Source organism: Medicago truncatula, chromosome 6 (assembly GCF_003473485.1).
Source record: "Medicago truncatula cultivar Jemalong A17 chromosome 6, MtrunA17r5.0-ANR, whole genome shotgun sequence".
Lineage (NCBI taxonomy): Eukaryota > Viridiplantae > Streptophyta > Magnoliopsida > Fabales > Fabaceae > Medicago > Medicago truncatula.
Genome location: NC_053047.1, coordinates 35,039,116 through 35,063,357, shown reverse-complemented (window position 1 = coordinate 35,063,357; position 24,242 = coordinate 35,039,116). Strand labels below are relative to the sequence as shown.

At 37.9% G+C, this 24,242-nt stretch overlaps 3 protein-coding genes across 4 annotated transcripts; 1 reads left to right on the top strand and 2 right to left on the bottom strand.

The window, feature by feature from the left end:
* Positions 1 to 3,629: 3,629 nt before the first annotated feature.
* LOC120576102 (uncharacterized) lies at positions 3,630 to 12,026 on the bottom strand. Its single transcript, XM_039827092.1, has 4 exons — positions 8,449 to 12,026; positions 7,291 to 8,160; positions 4,703 to 7,212; positions 3,630 to 3,772 (listed from the first exon to the last, which is right to left on the bottom strand). The coding sequence occupies exons 1-4, from the start codon at positions 12,024 to 12,026 to the stop codon at positions 3,630 to 3,632; spliced, it is 7,101 nt and encodes a 2,366-aa protein (XP_039683026.1).
* Positions 12,027 to 12,161: 135 nt separating this feature from the next.
* Positions 12,162 to 16,505, bottom strand: LOC120580932 (uncharacterized). Its single transcript, XM_039835271.1, has 2 exons — positions 15,952 to 16,505; positions 12,162 to 13,741 (listed from the first exon to the last, which is right to left on the bottom strand). The coding sequence occupies exon 2, from the start codon at positions 13,739 to 13,741 to the stop codon at positions 12,314 to 12,316; it is 1,428 nt and encodes a 475-aa protein (XP_039691205.1). The 5' UTR covers positions 15,952 to 16,505; the 3' UTR covers positions 12,162 to 12,313.
* Positions 16,506 to 20,591: 4,086 nt separating this feature from the next.
* LOC11408979 (disease resistance protein RUN1) lies at positions 20,592 to 23,860 on the top strand. 2 transcript variants are annotated; one of them, XM_024785397.2, is made up of 4 exons: positions 20,592 to 21,205; positions 21,343 to 22,441; positions 22,635 to 22,851; positions 22,983 to 23,125. In XM_024785397.2, exons 1-4 carry the CDS (start codon positions 20,724 to 20,726, stop codon positions 22,988 to 22,990), a joined length of 1,806 nt encoding a protein of 601 aa, XP_024641165.1. In that variant the 5' UTR covers positions 20,592 to 20,723; the 3' UTR covers positions 22,991 to 23,125. The 2 variants fall into 2 exon arrangements, with proteins under 2 accessions (XP_024641165.1, XP_003620031.1); XM_003619983.4 differs by having other exon boundaries at positions 20,597 to 21,205; positions 22,635 to 22,847; positions 22,983 to 23,860.
* Positions 23,861 to 24,242: the final 382 nt, after the last annotated feature.

Genomic DNA, 24,242 nt, shown 5'->3' with positions numbered 1-24,242 from the left:
TAATTCAAGTTTAGTTTAGTGATAATCACAATCAGTGGTTAATCACATTTTGTTTTAGTTTGTTATGAAGTTTGTTACAGGTTTGTTAAACGTTAGCAGATAAGATCTAGAGTTTGTTACATTGCTTGTGCTTCAAGCAACTTAGCTAGATATTGTATATAAGCTACCTCCTTTGTACATTTTTCGTATGGAGAATCAATAAGAATCAATTACAATTTCATCATAACTTTTCTTCTCTCTCAATTCTCTCTATAATTCACAAAACCTTATGTGCTCGTGATTTTCGGATATCAAACCATTAATTGATTTGAATCGTCAATCTTTGAACTCTCGATTTTTATTCGTGGGAAGGGAAAAAATGAGTAAAAACCCTTATCGAGACTTTGGATTCGGGGGTTGGTTATGCGAAGGGAAGGTGCTAGCACCCTAAGCATCTACGGTATTCCGTAGGAACCTCTTACCTAATTTATCTTGTGCTAAATTGATTTGCTTATTTGAAAATTATTATCTAAAAATCTAAGTGAAAGAATGGAGGAAGAAGAAGTATGTTTTTGGTTATTTTTATTTGATTTGGAAGGATAAAAATCCTATGCCTACATACCCTTAAAGAAAAGGGATCAAAACCAATGTAGTTCACCTAAAGAATTTCTTTGGTGGGTTAGGTTGATTTTAATTTTTGAAAATAGTTTTAAGAAGAGATAAGAGGCCTCAAGGCATGAGATAAAATAAGGTGAGGTTGGTCAAATTTTAATTACAAAGAAGTCAAGTCTATTATGAATGTTAATTCAATTAAGCATTTGATTAAGAAAATAAAAAGGAAAACACTTGGGTTACAAACCAAGGTTTATTAAGAAAATATTTTGGGAGTTTTGCATATTTGATTTTTTTTTAGACTAACCTTAAAAACTAACGTAACGGAGCAAAAATAAAATAAGCGGTAAATAAAGCGGCATAGTGTCGGTGCGTGTGTTACTACACTATTACATACCCTCCTAGATACATTCTATGGTCTCAAGAGAAATATAATAAGAAATAAAAAAAAAATGCGCAAAATAAATTACATCAATTTCCTAATTATACACACTAAAAAAAAAAATTAATGACAATAAAATGACAAGAAATTAAAATATGCATGAGATGATTCTAAATAAATAAAAAATGGCAATTATAAAATAAAAACAGTAAATAAAAAAATTAAAACAAACACAATATTTTTGTAAGTTTTTTAGATAATTTTCTTTTAGCAAAGGGGTGCAGAAAGCAAAAACAGAGGTGCAATTAGTAAAACTGTAGTGAATAAAAAAAAAAAAGGGCTTTAAGCAGAAACGGGTCGTGGGCGGGTCGGTTAGACCCGCCCGGTTCGAAGTTATATAAATAGGGTGTATGACCCATTTCTTTCACTTTCCCCATTCATTTCTCTCTCCTTCCTTTCTCTGTTCTTACGTCTCTCTCTTCTTTCTTCTTCTTTTCTGTTCTTCTTTGAGTTTTCCGGCGCGGTGGCCGCCGGCCAAGGGTGGCTGCGCCGCCGCACCGGACTTTAAAATTAGCCTTTTTCGTTTTTTTTTTAGCTCTTTCTCTTCTACTCCTATTCCTACACTCGTTTCTAGCCTTAAATCCTACAAAATCGAACCTTAAACCTCTAGATCTACAGTTTTTAGAACCGACCAAAAGAACAAACAAAAACGGCCATCAAACATCCGGAATCGAAACAAATCTGCATGCTATATAAGTTAGTGAAAGTTTTACCTCTGATTGGATCGGAGAAAGAGCGAATTTAAACGAGAAAACTTTGATCTGCTGCTTGCTATGCCAGAGTCGGAAGACTCTTTCTCTCTTCCGAATATCCCACGAACCTGTTGTGTTGTTTATGAGCCTGAAACAAAAAACAAATCGAAATCGAACGTTGGTGACAGATTCGAATTCGTTGTTGTTAGCGATGAACGATTTTCGAGTTTGAAATTAGATGCTCTTCCTATTATTCATGGTTCCTGGTAATATTTGGATGTTATACGATTTTGTGGTTTGTGAGTTTCTGGTGAATTTGTGGCTTATAGGAAATTTGTGGATAAACATTCATGAATTGTTCATAAGGTGACTGCGGTTGAAAAGTCTCTGCTTTTTCTGCTTGCGGCTAGGGTTTTTTGTTTGCGGCCGTGGAAAGTTTTCTGTCTTTTCTGTATTTTGCAGGTTTGCTTTTATAGCATTAGGGTTGGATTGAGTAAGGAAATAACTTGCAGAAGTTACTACCGCCTTCCCAGATTTGGAAACAAAAAATTGACCCTGTGAAATTGGCTGAACACGAGGCGTACGGAGGAGAAATGAAAAAAGAAAAAAAGGACCCTTGTTGGAATTTTTGGACTTATTAACTTTATTGGACAAAAACTGGAAAATAAACATTTATTAACTATTAAAAAAAAGTAACTAACTTTAAAATTAAAAATAAAAGATGGAAATTAGATAATGAAATAAAACGAGAGGAAAGTGCCTGCAATCGGAGCAAAAAATGAGGTATTTTAAAATACCTCCCTGCCGAAATTTTCACTGAATCATGAGATCGGCTAGAGTCAAACGACACGCGTCCGTGGGATCCTTGGTCAAAATTTAGGGTATGACAGATGCCCCTATTTAAGTTTCTCCGTCACAGGGATTTACAAATATCAACTTTAGAATCCATGGGTGGGAGAGACTTAAATATTAAGTACGCTAATTTTGACCAATTGAAATGCTAAGAATGCCATGCTCATGACTGTAATAATATGAATACTTACGATGCACTTACGAATGCAAGGATAGTGAACACCTACTGACTGGGGGACATACAGATAAATATTATTGGGGAGGAAAACCATTTACCATTATGCGGAGAGAAAAATTGTCTATTACCCTTACTAAGGTAAAGACCGACATACGGAAGAAAATACTGTCGATTACCTCAACACGGGTAACGACCAACTTACAAAAAGGAAATACCGTCGGTTACCTCAACACGGGTAACGACCGAAATACGAAAAATAAATACCGTCAGTTACCTCAACTCAGATAACGACCAACTTATGAAAAGGAAATACCGTCAGTTACCTCAACACGGGTAACGACCAACTTACAAAAAGGAAATACCGTCGGTTACCTCAACACGGGTAACGACCGAAATACGAAAAATAAATACCGTCAGTTACCTCAACTCAGATAACGACCAACTTATGAAAAGGAAATACCGTCAGTTACCTCAACACGGGTAACGACCGAAATACGAAAAATGAATACCGTCAGTTACCCCAACTCGGGTAACGACCAACATACGATAAGAAAAGGAAATACCGTCAGTTACCTCAATTCGGATAACGACCAACTTATGAAAAGGAAATACCGTCAGTTACCTCAACTCGGGTAACGACCAACATAATAAAAGTCAACTGCTACCAGTACGAGGATAGCTTACAAAAGTTACTGGGGAGCTAAACTGAATTGACACAAAGATTGCTCGGAGGGACCTGCCACTTGAAATAAGCTTTAACTGGTGACAACCTTGAATTAAACACATTGGGGAAGATACTTTTTACGGGACACACTGAAATAAGACACCTGGTAATAATGCAACCATACATGAATGATATTTGTATGCGTGCTATCTATGCATGAATGAATGAATATGTATGAGACACATATGACAATACAATGGCAAGATTTTTGAGGGGTGATTGGGCAGGTCCAGAACGGAAATGGCCCGGTACCATAGTACAAACAACCCGGTAATCTTCATCAGGGCACAACCCTTTAAGCAAAACACTGATGGGGCAATGAACCAATAGTCAGACCACTAGCCGAAGTCGCCATTTCTGGATTGAACTGGAGTACTTTCACAAGCTCATGCTTCAAATAGTCATTGCTTTTCCTTTGGTATACTTTGAAATCCCTAACTTTTGCCTGGACTGCCCTTTCGGGTTTTCAATCCACCGGGATGCTCTTTTTTGCCTAAGCCGCCCTTTCGGGTTTTCAACTTAGCGAGTTCATTTTTTCTTTTTTTTCTTTTATATTTTTTTAGCAATGACCATACCCGTGCTTTTGATCGAACATTGACACATGTTTCTACGATACGTGAATTAAAGATAAAATGTTTGTCAATTTTGCTTTTTCCAAAAGAAAACATAAAGATTTTTTTTTTTTTTTTTTTTTTTAAAAGGAATTTTCAAAGTTTTTACCTCAAGTATTAACAGTAAAAATGGAAGAGAACTTGCACATAGAATAAATAGGAACTTCAAATAAAAGGCACGGGCTCAAATTGATTTAAAATAAATGGTAACCAACCAAAGGTATGGCACCACAGATCACAAAGTTTGGAACATGGTAATTAATATGGGGAAGGTACATTGAACACAATAACCATCATACTTCCTACCAACTTTGGATTCCACTATTTCGATTGCTTCAATATCGAAGATCTTTTGACGGCTTAGGTGCCCCAAGTGAATGATGCTTCATCTGATGCAGTTACTTGTCATAATCCTTAAATTTTGCATAGATCGCCCTTGCGGGTTTTCAATCTATCAGGATATATATTTTTTTTTTTTTTTTTTTTTTGTCTCTAATTTTTGCCTGGACCGCCCTTTCGGGTTTTCAGTCCACCGAGACGCTCATTTTTGGTTTAGGCCGCCCTTTCGGGTTTTCAACCTACCGAGCTGTTCTTTTATAAACATTTAGACAAAGTATTTCTTGACTGCATCAGAATTCACAGGACGAGGTAAATCCTCTCCATCCATGGTTGTAAGAATTAAAGCACCACCAGAGAAAGCTCTCTTCACTACATAGGGACCTTCATAATTAGGTGTCCACTTGCCCCTAGGGTCTGGTTGAAAAGACTTGATACTCTTGACTACTAGGTCTCCTTCTTTAAATTCACGGGGACGAACCTTCTTATCAAATGCTTGTTTCATCCTTGTCTGATATAGTTGTCCGTGACACAAAGCAGCCATGCGCTTCTCCTCAATCAAATTCAACTGATCGTACCTATTCTGACACCATTCAGCCTCTGACAACTCAGCTTCCATCAAGACTCTCAAAGACGGGATTTCAACTTCTACAGGAAGTATCGCTTCCGTACCATACACCAAGGAGAAAGGGGTTGCCCCTGTTGAAGTACGCACTGAAGTACGGTAACCATACAAAGCATAGGGTAACATCTCATGCCAGTCCTTATAGGTGACCACCATCTTCTGCACAATTTTCTTGATATTCTTGTTTGCAGCTTCGACTGCACCATTCATCTGGGGTCTATAAGGAGAAGAGTTATGATGCTCAATCTTGAAATCATCACACAATTCCTTCATCATTTTATTGTTCAGATTCGTACCATTATCCGTGATAATCTTGTTAGGGACGCCATAGCGACATATGATATTGTTCTTGATAAACCGGACCACCACTTGCTTGGTCACATTGGCATAAGAAGCCGCTTCAACCCACTTGGTGAAGTAGTCAATGGCCACTAGTATGAATCGATGTCCATTGGAAGCTTTTGGTTCGATCCGACCAATCATATCAATGCCCCACATAGAGAACGGCCACGGAGATGAGATAACATTGAGCATAGACGGCGGCACATGAATCTTGTCCGCATAAATCTGGCATTTGTGACATTTCTTAGCATAGTGATGGCAGTCAGCATGCATCGTTATCCAGTAGTAGCCTGCTCTCAATGCTTTCTTAGCCATTGAATATCCACTAGAATGGGTCCCAAATGATCCTTCATGTATCTCATGCATTAACAAATCTGCTTCTCGTCGGTCCACACATCGGAGCAAAACTGAATCAAAGTTCCTTTTGTACAAAACATCTCCACTTAGAAAGAAGTTACCAGACAATCTTCTTAAAGTTCTCTTATCTTTACGGGATGCCCCAGGAGGGTACTCTTGAGTTTGAAGAAACACCTTAATATCATGAAACCACGGCTTATCATCGAAAACTGCTTCGGCTGCAAACACATAAGCAGGCCTATCAAGGAATTTGACACTGATCAGCGGCACGTCATTGCCATGATTCACTTTGATCATTGAAGATAAAGTAGCTAGGGCATCCGCCATTTGATTCTCATCCCGAGGAATGTGGTACAGTTCCACCTTGTTGAAGAAAGTCAAAAGACGTCTTGCATAGTCTCTGTACGGTACCAAACCATCATGATGAGTCTCCCATTTTCCTTTGATCTGGTTAATCACAAGAGCAGAATCTCCGTATATGTCAATATTTTTAATCCTCAAGTCAATGGCTTCTTCAATACCCATGATGCAAGCTTCATATTCTGCAATGTTGTTCGTACAATCAAACCGGAGTCTTGCAGTGAAAGGAATGTGAGTACCCTTTGGAGTAAGGATAACTGCCCCTATTCCATTACCATAGACATTAACCGCCCCATCAAATATCAAACCCCACTTGGAGTCTGGATCAGGACCTTCACCAAACAACGGTTCGTCACAATCTTTCATCTTTAAATACATGATCTCTTCATCTGGAAAATCAAACTTGATAGGCTGATAATCTTCAATTGGTTGATGAGCTAAATGGTCAGCCAGAATACTACCTTTGATGGCTTTCTGAGTGCGGTAGACAATATCATACTCGGACAATAACATCTGCCAACGAGCAATTCTTCCTGTTAAAGCCGGCTTCTCAAAAATGTACTTGATCGGATCCATTTTGGATATCAACCAAGTAGTGTGATTAACCATATAGTGACGAAGACGCTTAGCAGCCCATGCCAAAGCGCAACAGGTTTTCTCAAGCATAGAATATCGGGACTCACAATCGGTAAACTTCTTACTCAAGTAGTAAATGGCGTGCTCTTTCTTTCCAGTCTCGTCTTGTTGACCCAACACACAGCCCATAGAATCTTCTAACACAGTCAAATACATGATCAAAGGCCTCCCTTCGACCGGAGGGACAAGAATCGGAGGTTCTAACAAATACCCTTTGATGCTGTCAAAAGCTTTCTGGCAATCTTCCGTCCAAACAATCCCTTGATCTTTACGGAGTAACTTGAATATCGGCCCACATGTGGCAGTCATATGAGAGATGAATCTGGAGATGTAGTTCAGTCTTCCTAGAAAACCTCTAACTTGTTTCTCTGTCCTTGGAGCAGGCATTTCCCTGATAGCTTTGACTTTGTCAGGATCTACTTCAATACCCTTCTGGCTGACGATAAAACCCAAGAGCTTGCCGGATCTAACACCGAAGGTACACTTGTTAGGATTCAAACGGAGTTTGTACTTTCTCAACCGGTGGAACATCTTCAACAAATACTCAACATGTTCTTCTTCAGTACCTGATTTGACAATCATGTCATCCACATACACTTCAATCTCTTTATGTATCATATCGTGGAATATTTTAGTCATGCCTCTCTGGTAAGTGGCACCAGCATTTATCAACCCAAACGGCATTACTAAGTAGCAGAACGCGCCCCAAGGCGTGATGAACGACGTCTTTTCTCTATCTTCTGGAGCCATCTTGATCTGGTTATACCCGGAGAATCCATCCATGAAGGAGAATACCTTGCATCTAGCAGTACTATCAACCAATACATCAATGTGAGGTAAAGGGAAATCATCCTTCGGACTAGCTTTGTTCAAATCCCGATAGTCAACACACATTCTGACCTTACCATCTTTCTTTGGAACGGGCACTATGTTGGCCAACCATTGAGGATATTCAGAGGTAATCAAGAAACCTGCATCAATTTGCTTTCGCACTTCCTCTTTGATCTTGAGAGCCATATCTGGATGAGATCTTCTTAACTTCTGCTTGACTGGAGGACACTCGGGCTTTAAAGGCAAACGGTGTTCCACAACATCATGGTCTAACCCCGGCATGTCTTTGTAGGACCATGCAAATATATCATCATACTCTCTGAGAAGCTCAATTATCTTTTTCTTGACAGACGCCTCCAACGACGCTCCAATCTTAATTTCTTTTTTATCATCCTCAGTGCCCAGGTTGATCAACTCTATTTCTTCCTTGTAAGGCTGAATAGCTTTTCTTTCTTGCTCTAACATCCATCGGAGTTCATCGGGAATCTCTTCATCCTCTTCTACCCAAGCCTCGTAAACTGGGAACTCAAAGTTGGGAGGTAACATAGGGTCATCATGTTCAACGGGCTCATGTATGTTCAGTCTGCATATGATTCATGATTGATTTTTTTAGTAAAAGAGTGAATGCAGACCTTTGAAATTGATGTATATTATTTAAAAGAAAAAGAGAACAAGTTTTTTTTGGTTTTTTGTATTACCATTTTTCCAGAAAAAGCACTAAAATAAAATAACGGCCGTGACAGAAACGACAATTTTCATTAATACTGAAAACAAACTCAAAGCAAAAACAAACCCGACAAGATTTCACTTTCGTCTGGGTAGGACGAAAGGAGTTTTCTAAAAAAAGCAACAAAAAAGACAAACACATTACTTAGAAAGAGGTATCGCAGAAGGGATGTCAACAGCAATCCAATTGCAGCAGTTTCCACCCGGAGTTACAAAGTCAGGGGCCACCTCTTCTGATTGATCTTCCAAGATTGCATTAGTCTCAGGTGGCGCATTAATGAATCCAGCACTGTGAAAAGTACCTCTAGTTGGGTCGAACATCACTTGCTTATTGCCGGAGAAACCCAGACCTTCTTTGCGCTTGTTCTCAGGCAACTGTACTAACTTCCCCCAACCTTCTGCTTTTCCTTCTTGAATTACTCTCTGAGCATCCTTTAGAGAGGCCATGCATGTTTCACCTCTTGTAGTACCGCTTTCGACCGAAAGTCCTTGGAATGACGTTCCATCCGAACTTTCACCACCAATGAAGGAAAAAGACGACAAATGGCTAACCAAAAGAGCTGATTCGCCACTTACTGTAACAAGTTTTCCACGACTCACAAACTTTAACTTTTGATGAAGGGTGGATGTTACTGCCCCGGCTTCATGAATCCATGGTCTACCAAGTAAACAGCTATAGGAAGCTTGAATATCCATTATCTGGAATGTAACTTTAAACTCTTGGGGCCCAACAGTGATAGGTAAATCTACTTCTCCCCATACCGACTTCCTGGATCCATCAAACGCCCTTACTGATACGCAACTAGGCCTAATAAATCCATCTGAATATGTCAATCTATCAAAGGTCGTCTTCGCCATCACATTGAGAGAAGAACCGGTGTCTATCAAGACATTGGACAAAGAATCTGTTTTGCACATAACAGAGATATGCAAGGCCATATTATGGTTCTTCCCTTCCACTGGGAGGTCTTCATCACTGAAACTCAGATTGTTGCATGCCGTCACATTTCCAACAATGCTCCCAAATTGACCCAAAGTCACATCGTGGTCTACGTAAGCTTGATTCAACACTTTCATCAACGCATCCCTATGAGCATCAGAGCTTGTCAATAATGACATGATAGAAATCTTTGATGGAGTCTGCAATAACTGATCCACTATCTTATAATCACTTTTCTTGATCAGCTTCAAGATCTCATCATTATCAGTTTCACCAGGTTGAACCACACTCTTACCCTTGCTAGGATCTTGTATTGGCACTGACTCTATCACCGGAGCTTTCTTCTTTGCTTGCACAACAACCGGAAGGATACGTCCACTTCTCAGAATTTGACTACTCTCCGCAATGTTACTCACGGAAGTTGAAGGGCTCCAGGATATCTCTTTACCATTCTCTATGCTTGTAGGTTCATAGTTATACGGCATGGCGTTTGGAGAGAAAAACGGCTCGGGTCTCGGCACACAAATCACAAGAGGAGTGACAGCTGGCTTGGAATTGTCCTTGAACACTGGAGTAACACCATCAATTGGTTTCGCACTATCCTTGAACACAGGGATTACAACACATACACTCTTGTCCTCCCTCGTGACTACCAGCTCTCCCCGATCCATTAGCCCTTGCACATCATCTTGAACCTGCGCGCAACCGCGGGGATCCACAGAACATACTTCACAAATATTATGATTGTGGCTAAACATAGCTGCCTCACACATCTTCACATGTAATGGAACCAACGGAGTTTTGATATCCTGAGAGCGAGTGACAAGACCCCCTTCTTGATAATCTTCAACCATGTTAACAGTAGGCCCATGGGGTGGCAGAGGATGGTCTGGAGCAGTAGGGTTCGGGTCAGTGAAGGATAAATCTTTGCTGTGAATCAACTTTTGAACTGCCTCTTTAAGGGGGTAACAGTGTTCAATGTCGTGTCCTGGTGCCCCTTGATGGAAGGCACAATTTCTATCAGCACGGAACCATGGGGGTAAAGGGTTCTGCACACGAGGAGGTGGTCGGGTCTGAACAAGACCTCTGGCAAGCAAAGAAGGTAACAAGGCTTCATATGTCATGGGGATAGGGGGAAATTGGTTTCTTTGAGGGCGAGGCTGTTGTTGTTGAGCTCGAGGGCGAGGCTGTTGTTGTTGAGGTGGTGGGGGATAGTATGGTTGTTGATAAAACGGTTGGGGTTGATAAGGTTGTGGTTGATATAGTGGTGGATAATATGGATGGGGTGTTTGAGGCCTTTGTAGTTGATAGTTTGGATTTTGTGGAGTTGGGGTAGGTGATGGAATGTTAGCAACATAGGGGTAGCTAGGGTATATAGGCTGGGATCCGCCATGGGCCACCATGCCAACCTCTTGAGCGTTCTTCTTTGAGTACCCATTTCCGAACTTCCTGTTACCATTAGATGAACCACCTGAAGAAGTACCATCTTTACTCACACGTCCCCTACGGACCCAATCTTCAATGCGCACACCCATATCTACCATATCAGTAAACTTTTGTGAAGCACAACCAAGCATCTTCTCTGAGTAGAAAGGGCTCAGAGTCTCATAGAATAGATCAGACACTTCTCTTTCATCTAGAGGCGGACGGATCTGAGCAGACTTTTGAATGAAGCGCTGAGCGTATTCCTTGAAAGATTCCTTATCACCCTGAGTCATAGATTGCAGTTCTTTCCGGTTAGGTGCCAGATAAGAGTTATACTTGTACTGTTGGATGAAAGCATTGGCCAATTCCTCAAAGGTTGTGATGCCCTTCAAATTCATATACCATGTGTGTGCGGGACCAGTCAAACTGTCCTGGAAACAGTGAATAAGCAGAGGCTCATTATTCTTGTGAGCTACCATCTTCCTGACATATGTGACTAAATGCATCTCAGGGCAAGTATCCCCTGTGTACTTTTCAAAGATCGGCATTTTAAACTTATGAGGTATCACCACATCTGGAACCAAGCAGAGGTCATTCACATTCTGACTGAACATTTCTTTACCGCGGATAGTCTTTAACTCTTTGTGCACCGCCTCAAACCTTTCTTCCAAGTTTCCCACCCTATCATCACCAGCCACACTATTGGAGTGATAAACCTGTTCTTCTTCTTGATGAGCAGCATGAACAAGGGGTCCAGCATAGGTCATAGTAGCCTGAGGAAAAGGCTGGCCGGACTGATAAAACGGTGTTTGTTGATGTCCAAAAGGAAGCTGCATTTCTGGTGCATTATGACGACCACCTTCATTATTTGCGAGTGGCATGCCCCACGGATAGCCTGGCGGCATATGATACTGAGGAGGAATAGAAGAACCGAGAGAGCCAGCAGGACGAAACCCTGAATTATACATATTTGTCATATCACCAGAGGAGAACTGATTCACCAAGGGCTGTGGAGCACTAATAGTTGCAGTAGAACCAGCAGGCTGAGAGACTTCAACATCTGCCTGAACAGTCTGAACAATTTTTGCTTGAGAGGCTTGTGCCTGTGCGGCCATCATGTCCATCATCATTGCAGTTATCTTTTCCATACCTTCTTTGAGGCTACTAACCTCCTCCCTAAGATCATTGTTCGTTTGTTCAGCAGCTGCCATTTTCTTCTTGATGTATGCTCGGGTATGATGAACACGGGTAGGTTTGTACTGAATACGCCGGGCCACCTTGGCTTTTTTTCCTGAGGCAGAAATGAGGAAAGTATGAGACTTGGCTTTGACACTTTTTATGAATGCAATATGATGCATGATATGCTATATGCCAGAATATGCAATTTTTATATATATATTTTTTTATCGAAGGACCTATAGAAGCAATTTTGTAAACATATCAACCTAAACAATTCACTAAAAAACAAAGTTGATCACAAGATAATTCCCTTTCTAACAACAAAGCCAAGAGATAGACTTTAAAGTAAAACACAAATAATTCCCTTTTAACAAACTGAGTCAAGGGATAGACTCCAAAATACATAAAGAAAAACTAAGAAAAAGACATGAAAAACAAACTGAGACTCTCAAGCTCCTGAAGCGGACTAATCCTCAAAATCAGAATGTGGACCATCAAAGAGATCCATACGCTTCTTCTTTCGCCCGGGAATTCGATCAAGGGCGGCATCCTTCTCCTTGATTCTTTCATTCAGCTTGGCGATTATCACATCTTTCTGTCGGCTATCATAGGCTTCTTGCTCCAGCAAGCCCATTACAGTCTCATAATCCTTATCCTTCTTCTGACACTCCCTTTTCCACATATGTATCTCACGTTCCGCTTCGGCTAAACGCTCTTGGTACTCTTCCTTGGTTTGTGGGAGTAGAGGTAAAGGTATTTCTGGAACGGTCGAAGATAAGAATCTTGGCAAGGTATAAGGCATACCAAAAGCTGTAGCTCTATCAATCACCCACTGTGTATACGATTCATGTGCAAAGCTCTGTTTTCTTCCCAATTGGATTCCATCAAACTTACGAATAGAGTGCCAAGCTTGCACAAACCGCATCCTCAAATTTGTATGATCATTTTTGTTAAGATAAAACTCATTGGACAGAGAAAGACTGTCAGGTCTCCCCTTCATAGGGTATCCGTACTGACGCATAGCAAGAGTAGGGTTGTAAGTAATTCCTCCACACGTACCGATAAGGGGCACATTTTCAAACTCTCCACAACTGCCAATAATTCCTGCGGTGTTAGTACCCGCATGGACCCACACAATGTCAGCTGGAGTGAGAGGCATGATCCTCTCAGACCAAGAAGCTTTCCCGGAGTTCTCTTTGGAGAAGACAGACTTAGTTAAATGTGAAGCATACCATCTGTATAGCAGGGGTGCACAACAAACAATCAGTCCACCCTCTCGGATATTTCTGTGGTGAATAGAATGGTAAGTGTTTGCAAGTAAAGTGGGAACTGGGTTCTTGGCTAGAAAAATCTTAATTGCGTTGAGGTCGACAAAGTTGTCCATGTTGGGAAACAAGAAAAGGCCGTATATGAGTAAGGTGAAAATAGATTCAAAGGCATTGGTCTTTTTGGCTTTCACAAAGTCGGAGGCTTTTTGGTAGAGGAACTTGGCGGTTAAGCCTTGGAGGTTGTTTTTAATGGTGAAGTGAGGATGAACCAAGTCAGAAGGTTTGAGATGAAGGGCTTCTGCAATAGTTGCATTTTTGGGGCTGGGTTCAAGGCCGTTGAAAGGTTCTCCCTCGGATACTGGTAAGCCAACCCAAAAGGAATATTCTTCAAGAGTGGGGACCAACTGGTAGTCGGGAAACGTGAAGCAGTGACAAATTGGGTCGTAAAACTGCACCAAAGTCTCTAAAATTCCATCTTCGACCTTCACTTTGAGGAGGTCAAGTAATCTCCCATGACGTTCTCGAAAATCTCTTGGATTAGTCACATGAGATGCTAACTCCCTTAGCCTTGTCAAATCCGGTTTCTTGAAAGTGTACTTCTTAATACTCCTCGTCTTAGAATCCATCTACAATATTTACAAAAAATGCTTGTCTAAGTCCTTCGACAATTTAATGGATGAAAAAAATACATTTATGAATGAATGCATGGATGCATGCTTATGCTGAAGTACATAGAATACATAATGAGGTTAAGTCCACAATGTTGGAGTCAAAAGGTGACAACGCCATTTGGTAAGGACTATGGTTTCAAATTGTACCTGTATCACGGGTTCTACCAAGTTCCCAAATTACAACTTCCCTTATGAACATATCGGTGTATAGGACCGCTCCTAGTCCAATAACATCCATAAGTAAGTCTAGTTTGAGTGTAGTATCGCGTGTCGACCAAAGTCAAGACTGCTCTTGGTTTAGCCACCGCACTACGTCCTAAAAAAAAAAAAGCCAAGATGGGTTAAAGGGTGATCTAAAGGTCCTCAACGTTTAGCGGACTTCAAAAATAATAACGCCAATCACGACTGCTCATGACGACATATTATTACTTTTGAAAGACCTATGTTGAGTGGAGTTACATCACGTGTACACATATCGCAGGACCGCTCCTGGTATGGCACTATGATCGTACTCCGTCCTATCTTATGCTTCACTCAAGCCCGGGTGTAGGACTTATCTCACCACTCACGTAACAAGGTATGCAAGCAAATATGCACAAAGCATAAACAAATAGTACAACACAAAATAAAATAAAAATAAGGTGGGTTTAACCCGCGTAGAATTTAAGTCCCCAGTGAAGTCGCCATTTCTGTGCTCGTGATTTTCGGATATCAAACCATTAATTGATTTGAATCGTCAATCTTTGAACTCTCGATTTTATTCGTGGGAAGGGAAAAAATGAGTAAAAACCCTTATCGAGACTTTGGATTCGGGGGTTGGTTATGCGAAGGGAAGGTGCTAGCACCCTAAGCATCTACGGTATTCCGTAGGAACCTCTTACCTAATTTATCTTGTGCTAAATTGATTTGCTTATTTGAAAATTATTATCTAAAAATCTAAGTGAAAGAATGGAGGAAGAAGAAGTATGTTTTTGGTTATTTTTATTTGATTTGGAAGGATAAAAATCCTATGCCTACATACCCTTAAAGAAAAGGGATCAAAACCAATGTAGTTCACCTAAAGAATTTCTTTGGTGGGTTAGGTTGATTTTAATTTTTGAAAATAGTTTTAAGAAGAGATAAGAGGCCTCAAGGCATGAGATAAAATAAGGTGAGGTTGGTCAAATTTTAATTACAAAGAAGTCAAGTCTATTATGAATGTTAATTCAATTAAGCATTTGATTAAGAAAATAAAAAGGAAAACACTTGGGTTACAAACCAAGGTTTATTAAGAAAATATTTTGGGAGTTTTGCATATTTGATTTTTTTTTAGACTAACCTTAAAAACTAACGTAACGGAGCAAAAATAAAATAAGCGGTAAATAAAGCGGCATAGTGTCGGTGCGTGTGTTACTACACTATTACATACCCTCCTAGATACATTCTATGGTCTCAAGAGAAATATAATAAGAAATAAAAAAAAAATGCGCAAAATAAATTACATCAATTTCCTAATTATACACACTAAAAAAAAAATTAATGACAATAAAATGACAAGAAATTAAAATATGCATGAGATGATTCTAAATAAATAAAAAATGGCAATTATAAAATAAAAACAGTAAATAAAAAAATTAAAACAAACACAATATTTTTGTAAGTTTTTTAGATAATTTTCTTTTAGCAAAGGGGTGCAGAAAGCAAAAACAGAGGTGCAATTAGTAAAACTGTAGTGAATAAAAAAAAAAAAGGGCTTTAAGCAGAAACGGGTCGTGGGCGGGTCGGTTAGACCCGCCCGGTTCGAAGTTATATAAATAGGGTGTATGACCCATTTCTTTCACTTTCCCCATTCATTTCTCTCTCCTTCCTTTCTCTGTTCTTACGTCTCTCTCTTCTTTCTTCTTCTTTTCTGTTCTTCTTTGAGTTTTCCGGCGCGGTGGCCGCCGGCCAAGGGTGGCTGCGCCGCCGCACCGGACTTTAAAATTAGCCTTTTTCGTTTTTTTTTTAGCTCTTTCTCTTCTACTCCTATTCCTACACTCGTTTCTAGCCTTAAATCCTACAAAATCGAACCTTAAACCTCTAGATCTACAGTTTTTAGAACCGACCAAAAGAACAAACAAAAACGGCCATCAAACATCCGGAATCGAAACAAATCTGCATGCTATATAAGTTAGTGAAAGTTTTACCTCTGATTGGATCGGAGAAAGAGCGAATTTAAACGAGAAAACTTTGATCTGCTGCTTGCTATGCCAGAGTCGGAAGACTCTTTCTCTCTTCCGAATATCCCACGAACCTGTTGTGTTGTTTATGAGCCTGAAACAAAAAACAAATCGAAATCGAACGTTGGTGACAGATTCGAATTCGTTGTTGTTAGCGATGAACGATTTTCGAGTTTGAAATTAGATGCTCTTCCTATTATTCATGGTTCCTGGTAATATTTGGATGTTATACGATTTTGTGGTTTGTGAGTTTCTGGTGAATTTGTGGCTTATAGGAAATTTGTGGATAAACATTCATGAATTGTTCATAAGGTGACTGCGGTTGAAAAGTCTCTGCTTTTTCTGCTTGCGGCTAGGGTTTTTTGTTTGCGGCCGTGGAAAGTTTTCTGTCTTTTCTGTATTTTGCAGGTTTGCTTTTATAGCATTAGGGTTGGATTGAGTAAGGAAATAACTTGCAGAAGTTACTACCGCCTTCCCAGATTTGGAAACAAAAAATTGACCCTGTGAAATTGGCTGAACACGAGGCGTACGGAGGAGAAATGAAAAAAGAAAAAAAAGGACCCTTGTTGGAATTTTTGGACTTATTAACTTTATTGGACAAAAACTGGAAAATAAACATTTATTAACTATTAAAAAAAAAGTAACTAACTTTAAAATTAAAAATAAAAGATGGAAATTAGATAATGAAATAAAACGAGAGGAAAGTGCCTGCAATCGGAGCAAAAAATGAGGTATTTTAAAATACCTCCCTGCCGAAATTTTCACTGAATCATGAGATCGGCTAGAGTCAAACGACACGCGTCCGTGGGATCCTTGGTCAAAATTTAGGGTATGACACCTTAGAATTAGAAACTGCTTCTAAAACTACTTATGAACTAGCTTCTGAACAGAGCTTCTGAACAAGCTTCCGCTTCTGGTTTTCTGCGCTATCATTTAAGTTGTGTGAAAAAATAAAAGTGGTTTATATTTTAACACAAGTGAGTACTTTCTAACATTTTATACGTGTAATTAACAGAAAACAAATAAAAAATAAGATGGAGGAATTAGTTGCAATTTTTATTTTTATTTTTTATATATGCATGTAAATATTGTGGATAATGTGTGGTTCAGGCACGCTTTGGCATGTCATGGGTCAATGGTTCAACTTCTAAGATATCCTTTTGGCTTCTTTAATTTATTTTTTTATTTTTTTTAGTATGAGAGGATCTTCATTTCAGCTTAATTTTCCATGGATTTGGGGTGGAAATTTTTTACTCTATACCCTAACAATTATATCCTTACCCCTACAAATCATTAAAAGATATCAATTTTAACCCTTCCCAAACGAATTTGATAGGGTATACTTTTCATTTGAGGTTCATATGTCCTCAATACTCTCTTCTTCCTCCAACCTGCCCAACTCTTAGGCATGGCAACAAAACCCATACCCGTGGTTAACCGTCCGAACCAAACTCAATTTGACGGGTTTTCCCCGTTTTGATTGGGTTTGGGTATGGGTATGAGTTTTCCCCGATCTCGAAACACGGGTATGGGACGGGTAACGGGTATATAGGTACCCACCCCGAATCCATACCCAAACCCGTCCCAAATGTAAAAAACTACTTTATGTTGATATGTTATGTTATTTTGTTTGATAATTGTCATGTTAATAAAAACTATCATTGATATTTAAAGAATCAACTAAATAATTTTGTCTAACAAATGTGAAAGTGAACTTATTGTTGGATAATGTATTACAACGTTGCTCTTGGGGATGCAAAAAAACTTATATTTTTTATTAAAAAAATTATTCAATGCGAGGACGGGGATACCCGAACCCGTCGGGGACGGGGATGTGATTCAATTTCTCATCCCCGTTGGGTATGGGTAGGGTAACGGTTAAGTATATGAGAATCGGGTATGGGGACGGGGAAGGTAAAACCCGTCCCCACCCCGCCCCATTGCCATGCCTACCAACTCTCATCAACATAGTGGATTATTTATTTACAAATAAAAACAGAATATCATTTTTTCTTCTTATTTTTGTTAGAGCACTTCTTCTAATTTTTTGTCCATACTTTTCGTATAAAATAACAAAGCTCTAGTAAAGGCATAAGTTGTTTCCATAAACTCTTTTGAACGGTCTCATAAGGGCCCATATTATGATACAATTGTGTGTATGATAATTGATAACCACAAATAACCGAATCGAAACATGCCTATGTTATCATACGTTTAATTATCATGGAAAAATTATTCAGTGAGGTACTGTGAATTGATATGCAGGAAAGCAACAGGTTACAATACCTGATTCCAAAGAAGACATCTGAGGCATAGATTACCGATGGGGGACCAAGGCTTCATTGACTTTGTTGATCATTTGCTCGAGGTTAACCCGAAGAAGCGACCTTCTGCATCTGAAGCTCTAAAGCACCCCTGGTTATCATACCCTTACGAACCGATATCGTCTTGAAGTATTCTTCGATTTTTTCACACTTGGTGATGATGTCAATATTACCCTAAGTTGATTAGGTTAATCATTGAAAGGGAAAGGCACTACCTTTGCATCCATGATGCTTTTCATTATCAAAATTTTAAAGATGATATGGAAAGAGTTGTGCACTTTCACATTCCTGCATAATGAATTGAGAAGTTTTTATTTTGTGGGTCATTCTTGTCTTTTCCCTTCCCTCGCCAAATTGTTAACCATGGTCAAGGATGTAATTTAGAACAACAATATATGATGTAATGTTAGCCTTTTGGTTTCTTTGTTTTGGTTTGTGATGGAAAGGGAAGTACTTGGAATCTTTGGTTGTACATGATGTGGGATAATTCTTTTAGTCTATTTATTAGTGTTTTTCATGGAGTTGATATGGAAATGGATTCCCAATCTAGTCTGTCTGATTTAAATCTACGGTTGAGATGGTTGAAAACCGAATTAGTGTATCTGTAATCTGAACCATCCGATAACAAAGGGCCGAGATTAACAACTGCATGAAAGTTGAAACTATGGACTTTTATTAATGCACGGAATCCGGGTCCCGTTGATACTACTACTGTTGGAAGCACAAGTTAAATCAAATGTGAGACTCAATTAACATGTCTATTGATGATATTTGAAATGCAAATTTTCCATTTTGTTTTTCTTTGGTTAGAAGTAACCAAAATGTATCCTGATGGTGTAATGGAGCTTCTTTTTATTGTTATGAAAAAGATGCCAAAATTTGTGACATGCCTACTGCCATGAAATGACCACGGTAAAATAGGGAGCAAAGAACCTACAGGAGGTGCCAAAATCAGGACCTCAGCAAATGTGTATTTATTAGTCAACCATAATTTTTATTTTTTATTTTTAGATAAACAAATTGACAATATCAACTTGAGAATTCACACAAGTAGAGATTTGTGGATGAACCCAGTAGTATGTACTTTTTTTTATTGTTTAGTTTTGTCCATTTTTTAAAATTGGGTTCTATAACACTAATTATTTATCATTAAAACTTAATGAAGAATCTCCAGGAGGTGCGTCAAACTCCAAATAATACAAAAATGTGTTAAAAATGATGCTTTAGTTTTAGCATTCAACTAGATGGGCTACTTATAGGTTATAGCATTCTACCCAATTTAAGGAGACATACATTTTTACCTTTTTTTTTCTTCTTCTTTCTTGTTTAAGACATTCACGTTGCTTTAAAGAAATTACATGGAAGAAGGATGTTATGGTTACTTTACAGAAATAAGAAATGGGGAGGAAGTTACCATTTGGTTCCCAATGACTTGCAAATCAACACGGAAGATGAGAAGGAAGTTTCAGACTTGATGGTAAAATGTAGAGCCAAAACTTTAGAAAATAAATGGAAGGGTGAATAAGCTTTTAGCCCCTGCTATTTGAGGGTCTTTTTGTTTACCCCTTATGAATTTTTTTTTTGTTACTGTAAAATAAAGATTCTTTGGTTTACACCCTACAACCAACTAGATAAATTAGATGACGTGGCGTGCTGACATGATATTTTTTTTTTTTAAATTTCCACCTAGCATGATTTAAAAAAAAAACAGAGAAATAATAAAAATACAAAAAATCTTTTTTATAAACCCAAAATATCTTAACTTTTTTTAATTTCGAATTTTTTCTATTGTTTTAAAACCCCCAGATTATTTAAAAACATTCAGATTTTTTTCTTTTTTTTATTTTGATAATTAAATTTCATAAATTTTAAATATCTTCTTAATTTAAATTAAAATCCGAATTTTTTTTCTAATTTTTTAAATTTCGAAAAAAAACCCCAAGATTTTCTAAAAAAAAATTCATATTATGCTAAAAAAAAACCCAAGATTTTCTAATTTTTTTGATGTATGCATTGCTTTCTTTGATTAGTTGTTTGAATGAAATAGTTTGCATTTATTTTAAGCTCATGTTATTTAACATTGATTAATTAAGTAACAAAGTGAAAATTTACATTCAGCAGAAGAATATATAAAAGCAGTTGAAAACTAAAACTTGTAAAAAGTCTTGTAGAGTATTTTCTTTACTATAAATATGCTATAACCAAGAAGAAGAGGTTGTAGTACAATGTTATTTAATGTATGATTGGTCCACACGGCTATAGGAAGTTGCCAGGAAGTTTCACATATCATTTTTGTCGTAAGTTTTATATTTACATATTGAAGACAGCACATCACAGACCACAAAAAATAACTGAAAATTACTCATTCACATTCTGCATTCTCAAACTCCTTGTCATAAGTTTCTCTCAGTTCTCATGGCTACGCAATCACCTTCCTCATTCACTTACCAAGTGTTCCTCAGTTTTAGGGGCGCGGACACTCGCCACGGTTTTACCGGAAATCTCTACAAGGCTCTTACTGACAAGGGAATCTATACCTTCATTGATGACAATGATCTTCAAAGAGGAGATGAAATCACACCATCACTAAAAAATGCCATTGAAAAATCTAGGATTTTTATTCCCGTATTTTCTGAAAACTATGCATCTTCTTCATTTTGTTTGGACGAACTTGTTCACATCACTCATTGCTACGATACAAAGGGTTGTCTTGTTTTGCCTGTTTTTATTGGTGTGGATCCTACTGATGTGCGACATCACACAGGTAGATATGGTGAAGCATTAGCTGTGCATAAAAAAAAGTTTCAAAATGATAAGGATAACACTGAGAGGTTGCAGCAATGGAAAGAAGCTCTGAGCCAAGCGGCTAACTTGTCTGGCCAGCATTATAAACATGGGTAGCCCACTTTACTTAAATCCTATTTTTCCCTTTTATATTTTCTTTCTTTAATTTCAATTCCCAAATTAGAAATACCATTTTTATTTACGTTTTTAATTCCCTTTTATACTAACTTATCTTATTGGACATGAATAGATATGAATACGAGTTTATTGGAAAGATAGTCGAAGACATTTCCAACAGGATTAGTCGTGAGCCCTTAGATGTTGCCAAATATCCTGTTGGATTACAGTCCCGAGTACAACATGTGAAAGGGCATCTTGATGAAAAATCTGATGATGAGGTCCACATGGTAGGACTTTATGGTACTGGAGGCATAGGTAAATCAACACTTGCAAAAGCAATTTATAATTTCATTGCTGATCAATTTGAAGTTTTATGTTTTCTAGAAAATGTGAGAGTGAATTCGACTTCAGATAACTTGAAACATCTCCAAGAGAAACTCCTTTTAAAAACAGTTAGATTGGACATTAAGTTAGGAGGTGTTAGTCAGGGAATTCCAATCATTAAGCAAAGGCTATGTAGAAAGAAGATTCTTTTGATTCTTGATGATGTTGACAAACTGGATCAGCTAGAGGCCTTGGCTGGAGGACTTGATTGGTTCGGTCCTGGGAGTAGAGTCATCATTACTACTCGAAACAAACACTTACTAAAGATTCATGGGATAGAAAGTACACATGCAGTAGAAGGGTTGAATGCGACAGAAGCTCTCGAATTGTTGAGGTGGATGGCTTTCAAAGAAAATGTTCCTTCAAGTCATGAAGACATTTTAAACCGTGCACTTACTTATGCTTCTGGCCTTCCATTAGCTATTGTAATAATAGGGTCCAATTTGGTTGGAAGGAGCGTACAAGATTCAATGAGTACATTAGATGGGTATGAAGAAATTCCCAATAAAGAGATCCAAAGAATACTTAAAGTGAGCTATGATTCTTTGGAGAAAGAAGAGCAAAGTGTCTTTCTAGACATTGCTTGTTGCTTCAAAGGGTGTAAATGGCCAGAGGTCAAAGAAATACTTCATGCTCATTATGGTCATTGCATAGTACATCATGTTGCAGTTTTGGCTGAAAAATCTCTCATGGACCATTTGAAATATGATAGTTATGTGACATTACATGACTTGATAGAGGACATGGGTAAAGAAGTCGTCCGACAAGAATCACCCGATGAGCCTGGAGAACGCAGTAGGTTGTGGTTTGAGCGTGATATAGTTCATGTTTTAAAAAAAAACACTGTGAGTAAGATTGATATCTAGGAACAATTTGTTAAATTTAGCTTTTAACATGACATTGCTCTTTTTGAATTTGTATACAAGCATCTGATCGATACGACTAATTCTTTTCACTTAATTACACATAAATTTATGTACATCTTATTTGTATATATTGTGGTTGATTCATGTGTTTTTTTTTTTTTGTTGTTAAAAGGGAACAAGGAAAATCAAAATGATAAATATGAAATTCCCCTCCATGGAATCTGATATTGATTGGAATGGAAATGCCTTCGAGAAGATGACAAACCTCAAAACATTTATTACTGAAAATGGCCATCATTCTAAAAGTCTCGAGTATCTTCCAAGTAGTTTGAGGGTAATGAAAGGATGTATTCCGAAGTCTCCATCATCTAGTAGTTCGAACAAGGCAGGTTAAATAATTTCTTTTTTTTTTGTACATATATGTTTTCATTTTCTAGTTGTGTATATTTAAAAATTCACTGAGAGTATAGTGTTTGATTTTTATTGAGTATTTCTTTGTTTCTTCTTCGTGTTTATGCAGAAGTTTGAAGATATGAAAGTCTTGATATTGAACAATTGTGAATATTTAACCCATATACCGGATGTCTCAGGGCTTCCAAATTTAGAAAAGTTCTCGTTTGTAAGATGTCATAATTTAGTTACAATTCACAATTCACTTAGATACCTAAATAGATTAGAAATCTTAAATGCAGAGGGTTGCGAGAAGCTCGAGAGTTTTCCACCCTTACAGTCTCCCTCTCTTCAGAATCTGGAACTCTCTAATTGTAAGAGTCTCAAGAGTTTTCCAGAATTATTATGCAAGATGACAAATATAAAATCTATCTTGTTGAAGGAAACTTCCATAGAAAAATTTCAATCTTCCTTTCAAAATCTTAGTGAACTTAGTCATTTAACAATATCAAGTGCCAATTTAAAAATTAACCTCCTTAAGATCCTTAGATTGGATGAATGCAAGTGTTTTGAGGAAAATCGAGCTATTACACTGAATCCAGAAAAGCTTTCTGGATTTCAATGCAAACTAGGGCACAAAAGCAAGGGACACACAATTTCTTTCTGGTTTCGTAAAAAGATCCCTTCTAGAGCAATTATTCTTCTTCTTTGTTTGTCAATGGGTATAAATATACTCTTTTTGACAAAGCACTTTGCAGTGTGGGAAACTCGTGCCTAAACTTGAGGAAGCACTCCTACTATTATTCTTCAAATGCACAAATGGGAATCAACTGTACAAGGAGAAAAAAAAACATGGAGGAGAATGCCATATTCACCAATTCATATGGAGAGAGAAAAGTGGATGAATTGTTGGTGTAAGCCCTAAAGGCCAATAGTTTATGTTAAACCTATCTTATGTATCATGACTTTTATTATTGTAATAATATATGACACTCTTTATTATATTTAGATAATGTTAATAAAGTCCTTAGAATAGATAGTTCGTGTAATAATATATTAAGTGTGACTTAATCATGAAATTACATTATATTATAGAACGCTATTCTTAAATGTATCCGTAGTCAAAGCTTTAATATGAATAAAGGATAATAATAAAGCGTCGAGACTGTTATGTATGTAGACTGATGACCGCATCTCATGGGTCATAGATATGAGATATCAAGTCTATACATAGATATAAATATTAGGAGTAATATTTGTATTGGATTGACCCACTGTGAGAATACTACATAGTAAGTTATGAAAATGTCATAAGATATTCTCACAATGATAATAATGTATATCGCTCTTAGACCTGAAACCACTATGATCTCTAGATGTGGATTCAAGT

Excerpts from the sequence above, each read along its gene's own strand:
- LOC120580932 (XM_039835271.1), bottom strand. The coding sequence starts at position 13,741 with ATGGATTCTAAGACGAGGAGTATTAAGAAGTACACTTTCAAGAAACCG.
- LOC11408979 (XM_003619983.4), top strand. The coding sequence starts at position 20,724 with ATGGCTACGCAATCACCTTCCTCATTCACTTACCAAGTGTTCCTCAGT. Across the intron at positions 21,206-21,342 it reads GGCCAGCATTATAAACATGG|ATATGAATACGAGTTTATTG; the intron begins GTAGCCCACTTT and ends GGACATGAATAG. Across the intron at positions 22,442-22,634 it reads ATGTTTTAAAAAAAAACACT|GGAACAAGGAAAATCAAAAT; the intron begins GTGAGTAAGATT and ends TGTTGTTAAAAG.
- LOC120576102 (XM_039827092.1), bottom strand. The coding sequence starts at position 12,026 with ATGCATCATATTGCATTCATAAAAAGTGTCAAAGCCAAGTCTCATACT. Across the intron at positions 8,161-8,448 it reads TCTGCGATACCTCTTTCTAA|ACTGAACATACATGAGCCCG; the intron begins GTAATGTGTTTG and ends AATCATATGCAG. Across the intron at positions 7,213-7,290 it reads ACTGAAGAAGAACATGTTGA|ATCCGGCAAGCTCTTGGGTT; the intron begins GTATTTGTTGAA and ends CTTCGGTGTTAG.